This window comes from Bos mutus, chromosome 19 (genome assembly GCF_027580195.1).
Source record: "Bos mutus isolate GX-2022 chromosome 19, NWIPB_WYAK_1.1, whole genome shotgun sequence".
NCBI classification, from domain to species: Eukaryota; Metazoa; Chordata; class Mammalia; order Artiodactyla; family Bovidae; genus Bos; species Bos mutus.
Window position 1 is genome coordinate 9,495,493 of NC_091635.1, and position 12,329 is coordinate 9,507,821.

Sequence of the window (12,329 nt, forward strand, 5' to 3'; positions counted from 1 at the left end):
GTCCTTGGTGGGAGCTGTCTGCGGGGACGTGCTGGTCACACCCTCAAGGGGTGGCCCCATGGTGGGCCCTTATACCACTGCCCACCCGTAGACCTCTGGTCAGTCATGGGAGAAAAGGTCGTGGGGCTTCATAGCACCGAGGCTCCGCTCCAGTCCAGTCGAGAATCTCGACTTCCCCGTGCTGGCGGGGCAGGGCGGGGCAGGGCGGGGCAGGGCCGGGCTGGTTCAGAGCCCTGGGGAGGGAGGCACTGTGGGGATGGCGCTCTCTAGCTCAGCGCTCGGTGCTTAGTGGTGCTTAGTTTGGGGCCACAGCAGCCAGCTTGTAGGTTCCCTGCCGGGTGGGGGTCAGACACCCACCTTCTCCTCGCGGGAGACCCCAGTGCCAGCCCCCGAGTCTGTCTCCTTGGGCTGCATCTCCAGGACGGTGCGGAACAGCTTCTCCGAGGTGACCGTCAGGAAGCCGATCTCCGCATTGGGGTGCAGGCCGTACAGGTAGGGACTCTCGGGGGGCAGGTTCTCATCGATGTATTCGTGGTAGCCCTGCAAAAGGGGGGCTAGGTGAGCAGGGAGAGCCGCACGAGCTGGAGCCTGCACTGTCCTCGTATGAAGCCTCGTTTCCCAGAACCTTCCGTCCACCCCTTGCCCTCTGGGCCAACCCCCTGTTGGGGCTGCCCCCCACTGCAGAGAGGGCGTTTCCCCTCCTGCTCTGTGGAGGCTGCCTCTCAAACCCTCTTTCTGGGTTGCCTGCCCGCTGGCTTCTTCCTGGAGGGTCCGTGCTAAGGTCCATGACGGAGGCCCTCTCCAGGGAGCCCACGGGCTAGCACTCCCCTGTTGCTCTGCCTCCCGGAGGGCGCCCGTGTCTCATGTGTTACCCCATCCCTGGAGGGCGCTCTCCTCACCTTGTAGTCCAGGTTGGGGGGGATCTGAAAGCCCGGGGCCAGCAGGATCTCCCCCTCCAGCATCTCCGCCCGGATGTACTCCGCCAGGTAGGTCCTGCAGAGTCGGCGGTCCCAGTCGTCCGTGATGTGGCCGCCGTACATGATCTCCCCGAAGAGGTAGCGGAGGTCGTCCCAGGGCACCTTCGAGGGGACAGCTGCTGTCAGGGGGCCTGCCAGGCCCTCATGTCGCCCTTGCCCCTTCCTCCCCACCCGCTCTGCAGGGTCACCCGCTACCCTCGGTCACCAGGCCCAGGGCTGGCCCTGCCTCCCCTCTGACTCCAGCCAGCAGCTGAATGGGATCAGCCCCTCCTCGACCCTCTTCCCATGAGGGGCTCTCCAGCCTCCACCCCGTCTCCCTGGCCCTGTGCCCACCCCTCCTCCACGCTCTCCCTTGACATGAGTCCCCTGGCACCGGCACTGAGTCCCCGCAGGCCCACCCCACCCCCGCAGCCCGCCTGTCCCCCGCTCCCTTTATTCCCCCACGTGGGGCTGGAACGGGGAGCTGCCTGTGACCCTTCCCTTCACCACCATCTCCAACAAGAGCAGTAACTCTCCATGGACGGAGTGTTGGCTCTGGGGCACTGGCGATCTTTTTGGCCACGCAGTGCAGTTCTTCCTGTCTTCACAGTCTAGTGGGTCTTTCACTGACCCCACCCCACAGGGCCCTGGTCCCAAGCATACTCCAGTAGCCTTGCCCACGCGGGCTCCGGTAGCAGAGCCAGCTCCAGCAAGTACCCTCTCCCCGATCCCAAAGCCTGGTTCTGCCCTGAGGGAACCCGACCAAACCAGGCAGCACACACAAGCATCCCCCGGCTGGTGGCCGGGTCTCTCCGCGCATCCCTCGGCTCTGCCCCAGCTTCCACGCTGTGCCCTTGGCCTGGGGTGCCGCTCCTTTGGCCACCACATGCCACGACTGCACTCCTCTGAAGCCACTTGGGTGCAGATCTCCCCCACCCCCAACTGCTGGGAACCTGTCCCCTTCCTGCTTCTCATCCCAGTGCGTAGCTGCTGCTCCTGCAGAACGCTGTCCAGCAGTGAGAGCCACACGGGGATGCCATGAACGAGACTTCCGATTTTCCAGCAGCCACTTAAGTGGAAAGATTGTTCCGGCAGGCATTCAGCATCAAAATTATGAATGAGGTATTTCACTTTTTTTTGTTAGCTTTGCACCAAGCTTTTGAAACCCAGAGTGTATTGTGGCTCTCTGTTGAGACATGCTGTGCATCACATGTACCGCCCGGCCTGAGACCTCACCGCACACACTTATTTTCTCTGAGGATTGCGACTCCTTAAGGGCAAGGTGGGCATTGATGCAGCTCCTGCAGTGCCCTGCCTGGATGGCAGCTGGCTGCCAAGAACAGACAAGTTAAAGTTAATTGAATAAGAACTTGTTGACTTTTTTTGGGGGCCGAGTCGCACAACATGTGGGAATCTTAGTTCCCCAACGAGGAATCCAGCTCAGACCGTCGGGGGTGAGAGTATGGAGTCCCAATCACTGGACCGCCAGGGAAGTCCCAAGAACTTGTCTGGTGTGCTCTCATGAACTTTGACTTGGAATATTAATCTCCTCTTCGTTGTCATCTGTGACTCTCACTTTTTCTCTCTGCTTGGTTATCTTGAGTATGTGCTGAGCTGCTTTCTCTGCATTCTGTGTATTTGCTTCGGGGACAGCTTCTGTTTCTCCTGCCAAGTGGGGTCAGGTACACCCCACGCTCTGCCTCCCTGGTCTCCGCAAACGGCCTCTTGGTGGGACGGCCCTTCCCTGCGGGTCGGGTAGGGGGTTGGTGGGACTGACCCCCGGGGGCGGGTGCTGTGTGCCCACCTGCTGGATGGAGTCCCCGGAGCGCTGCTCAGAGACAAGTTGCCAGGCCTTGTCCCTAGAGTCCGGGTTGACTTTCTCAGAGTTGGGAGGACGGAGGGGCTGTGGGCGGCGGGTGACCTCATGGCAGGTGTTTACTCAACATTGTCTCCCTGGGGCCATGGGCTGGAATGAGGGATGATTGGGCCTTGCAGGCCCCGGTCCCAGGCCTGAGCACATGCTGCTGAGCGGGACGCCGAGCGTCCCTCACGCCGGCGGTCATGGGAGCACATGGTGTGCGTCCTGAAGTGGTTTCTTAGGTTCTGTGTGTCACGAGGGAAGCTTCTGCGTAAATGTCGTTACAAGCTCCCAGCACCACTCCTCCTCCCACTCGAATCTCCCGGAGAGAACTCCTCTGACGAAGCTACTGTGATGATGCAATTCTTCCTCCACGTCTTCCTGCGTCTGTTTACTTGTGCGAGTGTCGTAAGATGTGCCGCTGGCGTGCAGCTCAGACCCTGTCACAGGTGAAGTGACCCCCACCCTCACCAGCACCTGCAAACAGAGATTGCCGTCCCCTTCCCCGAGGAGGGCCGGCTTCCACCCGGTCTGCCCTCCTGCTTTGTCTGGGGTTGGGTGTTTTGCCAGGAACTGAGCAAACAAACATTCCAGTCTCAGGCTTGGGTGGCGGCCGTCCTGGGAGGTCCGCTTCCTCCAGGGTCTGAGGACAGCTGGCCCAGGTCTCCCCTCTTCCCAGTGCATCTGAGCTTTCTTATGATGGGCAGGGGGTATTCTCCACCCCTTGTCTCTTAGCCCCTAAAGCTTGGAGGGGGTGCTCTGAGCCTCAGGCTTTCAGACATCCTTGGGGCGCGTGTCTCGGCCTTCAAGCACTGGGCCCAGCAGTCTGGGTGCCCTGGGAGCCTTGTGGGCCAGCAGAATGTCCACCGCAGTCAGTGTAGGAAGGTGCTGCTGTGCAGGAGTGCGGAGGAGCCCAGAGTTTATGGGGTCCCCTTCTGCTGCCTCCTGGTGGGGGCTCAGAGAGACAGGTCCTGTGCCAGGGCCCCGCTCCACGTGGGAGATCCCGAGAGGAGCGCAGTAGGCTGGAGGCCGGGCGGCTCTCGGTTCCCCAGGCCATGGCCGCCTCTGGCTTTGGTCGCGTGTGGACTCACCCCACCTCAGGCCCACGCCCGCAAATCCCCGCTCTGTGCCACAGACAGGCCAGCTGGGGCCCTCCGGCCAGAGTTCCTGGCTGAGCTGCCTCTCTGCAGCCCTCACGGCGGCTTTCATAGCGCCTCACACGTTTGTCTCCGTTTTCAACAAGAACGAAAGGAAGTGCTCTGTGTCTCCAGAGAGATTTTTTTTTTGGCCTGCCCTCTGATCTTGTGTTCTGCCTCCAGACACTGACTGGGGAGGCCTGCAGCCCCCGAGGCCCTTCTTCGGCTTTTCCCAGTTCACCACACTGCCCAGGAGGCTGGCCTTTCTGGGGGAATCCCTGTTCAGGTGCAGGATGAGCGGGTTCCCAAAGATGCTGACCCTCATGGAGTCATAAAAATTGCCAGACAGCCGAGGACTGCTGGAGGGGCCGATCAGGGCCTGGGTGCTAACCATGCTGTCAGATGGGTGGGGTCACGAGGAGCCTCATGCAGTCAGGTTTCCTTTGGCTTATGGACCCAAGGGAACGTCTCTTAAACATGAGACGGAGCAATGGAGTGGGCGGGCGGGCACCAGATTGGCCCATACCTTGGGGTTGGCTTCCAGGTAGTTGTAGAGCACGTTGATGGAGATGGTGAGGTCCCCGTTGTTGAAGGGGTACGACCGGTTCCAGCCCTGGGCCCCGAACTTGCGCCTCTCGGCCACCACGGCATGGAAGTAGCACAGGGCGAAGAGGATGCACTTGAACTCGATCTCCTTGGTGCACATCTCCAGCGTGTCCTGCGGGAGGACACACCCGGGTCAGGTGGGGTCCACACGGGTGCCCCGGCGGGGCCAGGCCATCCTTGCTGGCTGCTTCACGGGCGGTGCAAGGTGGGTGGAGGATAGGGGTGGGCCCTAAGGCCCCTGACTGCTCTGCGCTGGTCTGTAAAGTCGGGTAGAGAATGCTTGCTTGTCTTTGCTTTGAATGCAACTGTATCACGTAAGTATAGGATACAAGTCAAATTACTGATACTTCTTCCAAATAAAATATTCCCCAATATAATTCCTGTGCAGTTATTAACATTTCCTCATCGTCTACACATCCCAGACTCTCCAAAAACAACCTGTGAAGGGGGAGGGGGTGTTTAGCAAAGCCCTTCTGAAAGCAGGTGGCCCTAGGGAAAGGCAGACTCAGCCCTGAGTCTGAATGCTAGTTCTCTCTGGGCAGGTGAGATTTTAACTGGTCTTTGCTAAGCAGGTGGCTCTGAGCAGAGAGGCTTCTGGAAGCTAAGCAGTGTCCTCCTCCCCGGCTCAGGCCTGCGAGCACCACCCGGAGGCCAAGTGCTCTGTGGGGGCGGCAGGCCTGGGGCCAGAAAGCCAGATCAGGGGCAGACATCTGTCGAGGGGTCCCAGTGGGGAAAAGTGTGGGTGAAAAGCACAGGAGGGGTCCCGGGGGAGGGGTCCCGGGGGAGGGGTCCCACCTGCGTGAAGAGGTCCAGGGCCTTGTGCAGGTTGGCGTACATGCCCGTGGGCGGCTCGTTGGTGATCTTGATGGCGTTCTCCAGTATGCCCTGGGGGATGATGTGGCTCTCGGGGCTGGGGGCCGGCTCGGCGCTGATGAACACGCGGTAGTCATCGTGGCTGCCGGCGCTGTGCCTCTCCAGCTTCTTGTCCAGGGTGCTCAGCCACCGGGCTACCAGGTGGATGTTCTGCGGCCAAGACCAGGGCTCAGCGCCTGCACGCTCCTCCCCAGGACAGGCCCCTCCGCAGTGGTCCCGACCCTGCCGTCTGCCCTTCCCCGGGGCGCTGGCCACACTGGGTCATCTCACCCAGTGACCGAGGCCCCGGAGTCGAGGCTGGTGCTCAGTTAATTCAGGGCCTCCAGCCTCGGTGAGTCTTTCCCACCCTCCACCCAGCATCAGGGCTGGGTCCCTGATGCTGGGTTACATGGTCCCCGCCCCTCCTCTGAGAGGCTTGGGTGGAAAGCAATGACCTGGAGAAAAGGCTACCCTCGTGCACTGTTGGTGGGATTGTAAATTGGTGCAGCCCCTGTGGGTAGCAGTTTGCAGGTTCCTCGCAGAAAATGAAGCATAGAGCTATGTTGTGACCCAGCAACCCCAATTCTGGACATTTATCCAAGAAAATGAAAACGCGATTCCAAAAGATACACGTAGCTGTGTTCACAGCTGCATTGTCTACAGCTGCCAAGGTGTGGAAGGAACCTAAGTGCCCGTCAGTAGGTGAGTGGATAGAACAGAAGCACAGCAAAACATGAAGGAACGATGAGCACTGGATGGGGTGACTATGTGGGTAAATTTAAAAATATCTCTTGACTGTAACAAGCAATAATGTATCATGGGATTTAAAATATAAAATCAGAGTGCATGATAATATCAAAAAAGATGTGGTGTATATATGTAACACACACACACACACACACACACACACACACACACACAATGGAATATTACTCAGCCCTAAAAAAGAACGAAATTTTGCCATCGGCAACAACGTGGCCAGTCCTAGAGAATATGCTTCAGTGAAAGAAGTCAGACAGAGAAAGACAAATACCATATGATTTCACTTACGTGTGGAATCCAAACAACAAATGGACAAACGTAACAGTCATAGATGAAACAAACAGGTGGTTGTCAGAGGGGTGGTGGGAGGAGAGAAGTGGAAGGGCGATTACGAGGCGCAGATTTCCAGTTACAAAACAGATGAGTCACAGGCATGGTGGGGAAGGTGAGGTAATGTCTTTCCTGACAGATGGTAACTGGACTTACAGTGGAGATCGTTTTTGTAAAAGAAAATGAACTAAGAGAAGGACTTAAACCCGGGGTCCCCACACGGGGCCGGGCCAGGCCCCGTGGACTGAGGTCTGCCCTGCTGCGGGGTCTGCCAAACCCGGGGACCAGGGTGGGGACTTGGACAGGCTGCAGGGCCAAGGATGGGCGGTCGAGCCAGCACAGGGAGGAGGGGGGATGTCTTTCTCACTGTTGAAGGATCCACACTTGCAGCACCAGGACAGCGGTGACGCCCCAGGCCACCTGCTGACCAGGCGGAGCCGTGCTTGGTGTGGGAGACTCCTGCCCCGAGCCCTGCTCCAGAGGCTGCAGGAGTCCCAGCCAGGCTGGTGAACGCGAATCCCTTCCTTCTGGCCTTCAGGCCAATCCCCTCGGGTGCTGAGGCCCTGGGGAGCCCTCCCACCAGGGGCACGGGCGTCCCCTACCCACAGGGGCGTGGGCACCCTCTCCCCCGCACCTGGAGGATAACCCAGTGTCCGTTCTCCGCCGCCACGTCCAGGGCGTTCTCGGCCACCACCTCTTGTCCCTGCCCCAGGGACACGTTATGGAGTTTCCCGTTGTCTATGGTAAATCCCAGTTTTTTCCCTGAAGAAAAACAGGAAAAGCACGGGGAAGGCTGAATGACAAAAACAGAGCTTCCGTGATCCACAGCTTGGAATTCCATACCCTCGTTTAAAATTTGACAAAAGGTCAAAGTGTACTGCTTTGAAAGCCATCTCTAATAGGGACATGTCATAATTCGCAATGTTGTGCAACCGTTTCTCTGGTTCCAGGACATTTTCATCGTCCGAGAAGGAGACCCTGTACCCATCCTGCTGCCCCTACCCCGCAGCGTCTGGGGACCACTAATCTGCCTTCTGGCTCTATGGATTCGTCGTTTCAGAGACAAGGAATCGTAGAACATGGCTACTTGCCTCTGGCACAATGTTCTCTCTGCTGTCCATGTTGCAAGGGTGGGTCAGCGCTATTTTTTTATTGAAGGATAATTGCTTTACAGAATTTTGTTGTTTTCTGTCAAACCTCAACAGGAACCAGCCATAGGTATACTATATCCCCTGCCTTTTGAACCCCCCTCCCAGCTCCCTCCCATCCCACTCCTCTAGGTTGATAGAGAGCCCCTGTTCGAGTTTCCTGAGACAGACAGCCAGTTCCCGTTGGCTACTTAACACACGGTAATGCAAGTTTCCAGGTCACTCTGTCCATACACCTCAGCCTCTCCTCCCCTCCCCCATGTGCATAAATCTGTTGTCTGTCTGTGTCTCCACGGAGCCTTTCATGGATTCGCCTCGGTAGGATCAGCCATTCATCAGCTGGTGGGCCTGTAGGCCAGAAGATCTGCCTTCTGGCCGCTGTGAGAGCTGGTCCCTGTGAAGTGTATGTTGGGGAATGTCCCCGGGAGTGGGCGTGCCAGGCCGTCCGGCAGTTCTGCGTGTGACTTAGGGAGGGACCACCGGCCATCTTTCCACCCCCTCGCGGTCCCACCAGCGGCACACAGGACCCCGGCAGCAGTCCTTGCTGCGTGTCAGGCACTTGCCCTGCTGCCGGGAGTGGAGGGGTCTCTCTCCATGCTTTGGACCCGTGATGCCGCCTCATGCTGGCCACACTTACCCAGGGCTTCCACGTCCTTCAGGGGGTCGACCCCCGGGGAGAGGATGAAGAAGATGGGGGTGGAGGGGCTGCTTTCCTCATAGGACTTGGAGAACTCGACGCTCCGGCCCTCCACGAACTTGCTGCCCATCTTCTCCTCCACAAAGTTCCTGAGGGGACAACACTCGGTCAGACCCAAAGGGGAGGGCCTGTTTCCCTGGGGGACTTTCTGAGGCAGAGAAGGGTCTCTAGGTGGAAAGCCAGTTTCTGCTGGCACCTCCTGTAAGCAGGGAGGCCGTGTGTGGTGTTTGCTTGGGGCGCCCTTGGCTCCCATCCACCTGCACATGGACAGGTGAGAGGCTCTTGCCCCCGCTTTCAAAGGTGTACAAGGCCAGCCAGGACGGGACTCAAGGTGCCATGGCGTCCAGGTGACCACACCTCTGCTCCCAAGGAAGAGGCCTGTCCCTAGAGACTTCCTGCTTCTGGCACACTTGTCCGCTCTCCAGACCAAGGCAGCAACAAGGAGCAGAACCCAGACCCATCTAAGGGTCCTGGTGATCTCCCAGGGGCCCGAGGAGGAAGGACATGTATATTAGAGCCACCTCGACGAGCTCCAAGGACCATAAAACATGCACCTTCAGGAAAGTCACAGAAAAACCCCAAATTCTCTTCACATAAGCACCTCTCTCTTCCAAGCCCCAGGCTCTGTGTTGACCCTGACAAGGCTGGGGTCAGTTGAGGCCCCTCCTAGGGTGACTCTGGGCATCTCATCTCAGGTCTCTGCCCCTCCCTCTTGACCACAGGTGGCTGAGCTCGCTGTGTCTGAATGAGCCACGGGAGCTAAACTTATGTCCAATGTGGTCTTGGAAAGGACGGCGGCCTCCTTAAGAGATGACTCCCAAGGGGTCAGCAACCTGAGGCTCTGAGCATCGTGAAGACCCTCAGGTGGGCCTGGTCATGTCAACGCACCCCTCGGAGTCAACAGGGAGTTAGCGGGCGGGCACCAGGTGGGCCTTCCTACTCCCGCAGGAGTGACATCTCTCATTGCACCCCACCCCCACCCTGTAGTCTGGCCTTTACTGGCTTCTGCACAGACTCCTGAGTCGTTGCTGACCCCAGGCCAGGGCGGGGTTCCTGCTCAGTGTTGACCCCAGGCCAGTAGAGGGGTGTTCCTGCTCAGTGCCAACCCCAGGCTGGGGGGGTTCCTGCTCAGTGCTGACCCCAGGCTGGGGGGGCTCCTGCTTAAGGCCTCCAGTCGTGTTCAGCTCCTGCCTTTGAAATTGACCTGGAACGTCACTGTGGGGATCCCTGCCCAGGAAGGACGTCTGGGAGGTAGCAGGTCCCACCCCGGGGCAGGAATGTCACGAGCTCACTGCTGCTCCTGACGTGGCCGGGCCACGTGGTCACTCTGTGGACGAATTGATGACACAGAACAGCAGGCACCTGGTTCCGGTTGGGCTCTGCTGCTCTGGCGCTGCATCATGGACATGTGGGTACCAGAGCCACCCTCAGAGGCCTGCTTGGTGCCAGGTGTACAGATCCGGCTGGTGTTTTGGGGGGCCTGATGCCAGCACCCTGTCTGTCACGGGCGAGTGACCTTCCTGGGGCCTGTGGACGGGAGGAGGGAAGGCACTGGGCTCCAGGGCTTGGTGGAGGGCCGAGTGAACCTGGTGGGAGGCTCTGGGGCGCCCGGCACCTGGCGCCCGGGCTCTTGCTGATTGTGTGTTATTATTCGCCATGGATTTGGACCTGGATCTCCTTGCTGTTGAGCTCCGCTCCCGTTTCACTGGGGAGGTGAATCTGCTCTCCTCGCCTCCATCACAGAGCGTGACATGGGAGCGCCTGGTGTTCATGGTCGCCCACATGGTCCCGGTGCCCTTTCTCCTGTGTGACTTGGGTGACTCACGAGCGCTCTGGGGGCAGTGGGCCTGGACACCCACACGTGCTCAGCTCTCCCGGCGGGTGGCGTCCCGAGGGATGGCCAGTGCCCTTCCCCTTGGTCTTCCTCAGACTTTGTCCATCCTTCCTCTGGCGCTGAGCCCAGGAGGGTCCTGCTCTCTCCCTGTGACGTGATGTCTGGCTTCACTCTACCTGCTTCCTCCTGCGCCCAGAACCCCTCCGGGTCCCGTTCCTCTTTCGTCCCAGGAAAACAAAGCAAAACAGAAACGAACTGGTCCCTGAGCAACCGGTGGGTGTGAGTCAGGCCTTTGCTTTGTCAGAGGGGAATTCTACGAGGGACGTGGGCGTCTTTTGGGAAATCTGGTGGCTTTCAGGCCACTGGGACAAGTGGAAAACCAAGAAGCCTCTCCAAGAGAACGGGGCCTGCTTTGGTTCCTCCTTTCCCCACGACACCACAGTGGTCGGCCCGGGTTGGTGTGCGTGTGTTACAGCGGCTGCTACTCCTGGAGTCTTTCTGTGCTCTGGGGAGTGAAAGGAGCCAGGAGCTGAAACTCCATGGTTAAGTTTCCGGTCCTGGAGGCGGTTCAGGTCCAGGGAGGTTGCTCACGAAATCACAACTGTTCCCTTTGCAAATGAGCCGTAAAAATAAAAGATTTACTTGAAGTCCAGTCACTGCGGCCACGCGTGTCCTCCGATACTGATGGCTCTGCCAGTTCCCTCCCCACAGCATCCTACAAGGACCCCGTGTGGTTGCGCAGGCCGTTAGCGCCCAGGCTTTTTTTTTTTTAATCTTGGCGGCAGACCCAGGGAGTCTTGTCTTCCCGTCACTTAGCTCAGGGTGTCCTCGCCCAGCATCGGGGGAGGCGGGGAGTCCCATTGGCCACCTTTGGAGACCCCAGTGCCCCGAGAGCTCAGAACGGGGACCGGTGGGCGGGGTGGGAGTGGCAGGGGCCCGGGGCGGGGCGCTCACTTGACGGCGTAGGTCATGCGGTCGGGCCGCATGCAGCGCACCATGCACAGCTTCTGCAGCGCCGTCTTGGTCTTCCACTCCTTGGGGAAGACCCCCTTTTCTGGGGCTTCCGACTCCACCAGCTTCTTCCACCGCTTGGCAGACCCCTCGATGTCGTTGTCTAGGTTCCTGAACTCATCCATCTCCGAGAGGGCCTGGGGGCAGACCACACTTTCAGCTCTCCCCTGTCTGTCCCAGGGGGCACCCTGCCCCTAGGCTCTGGGAGATGCCTGACGGATCAAACGATGAGCTGCTGGGGGCTGGAGGCAAACCAGAGAAAGCGCTGGGATGAGGGAGGAGGAATCTGATCTAGGGATGTGACTCTCGGCTGCTTTTCTGGATGGGAGGGGGGCTTTGGAATGTTGGGGGGGGCCTGCTCATCCCAGGGGACCACCTTCCTCTGGTCGTTTTGACTCAGACCTTGACATTTTGCACACTTGCCTGGAGGTGAGTAGGGGGATCAGTTTGCCACCTGCAGGGGTGTGATGATGGACCTGCTATGACCCAGTAGGACGGCAGGGTCCCCGTGAGCTGGCAGGCAGCCCATCACTCCCCAGTCCTTCCCCATTCTCCTAAACGTCCGGCTCCGAGCGCCTAGTAAACACACTCGGGCTGGGCAGGAAACAGAGCGAGGCAGGGAGAGAACGCGGTGTTCAGGGTCTGAGACCAACCTTGATGCCGCCCCAGCCCTGGTGCTGCAGGAAGTCCACGGGCGACACGACCCCGGCCTTGAACGGGAACCTCAGGAGGAAGTCCAGCTCCACCGGGTTCAGCTCCTTCTTCATGGACAAGACCTGAGAGGTGGGGGGCTGGCTTAGCTGTTGTGCCGCAGCTGTGTGGGGGGCGGGGGGTGGCTGGACAGGGGCGCACGCCCCCCACTTGCAGGGGAAACACTGACCAGCCCCTCGTTTGTTTTTATTGGGTCGGCCAAAAAGTTTGCTTGGGTTTTTCCCTCCGCTTCGATGGCTCCCATCAGGGCTCCTTCCCTGGGATGAACTCAGGGGTGTCCCAGGGCAGTGCCTCAGACCCATTGGTCACCAGGAATGGTGTTAAAGTGGGGGCTTGGAGCCACTGGGTCTGAGTCGGAGCCTGAGGCTCTGCATCTCCAGTACCCCCGAAGTGTCCCCTGCACCCCCCCACCTCGCCCCTGGGGGTTC

The 12,329-nt window shown here is 59.3% G+C and overlaps 1 protein-coding gene across 1 annotated transcript in view; it reads right to left on the reverse strand.

The window, feature by feature from the left end:
* The window catches only part of DNAH17 (dynein axonemal heavy chain 17), a 99,800-nt gene that overhangs the window by 2,521 nt on the left and 84,950 nt on the right, over positions 1–12,329 (reverse strand). The window contains 8 exon segments of the mRNA XM_070389484.1: positions 358–540; positions 900–1,079; positions 4,477–4,668; positions 5,352–5,579; positions 7,135–7,262; positions 8,286–8,434; positions 11,134–11,327; positions 11,844–11,966. Of these exon segments, the coding sequence (XP_070245585.1) occupies positions 358–540; positions 900–1,079; positions 4,477–4,668; positions 5,352–5,579; positions 7,135–7,262; positions 8,286–8,434; positions 11,134–11,327; positions 11,844–11,966 (1,377 nt within the window).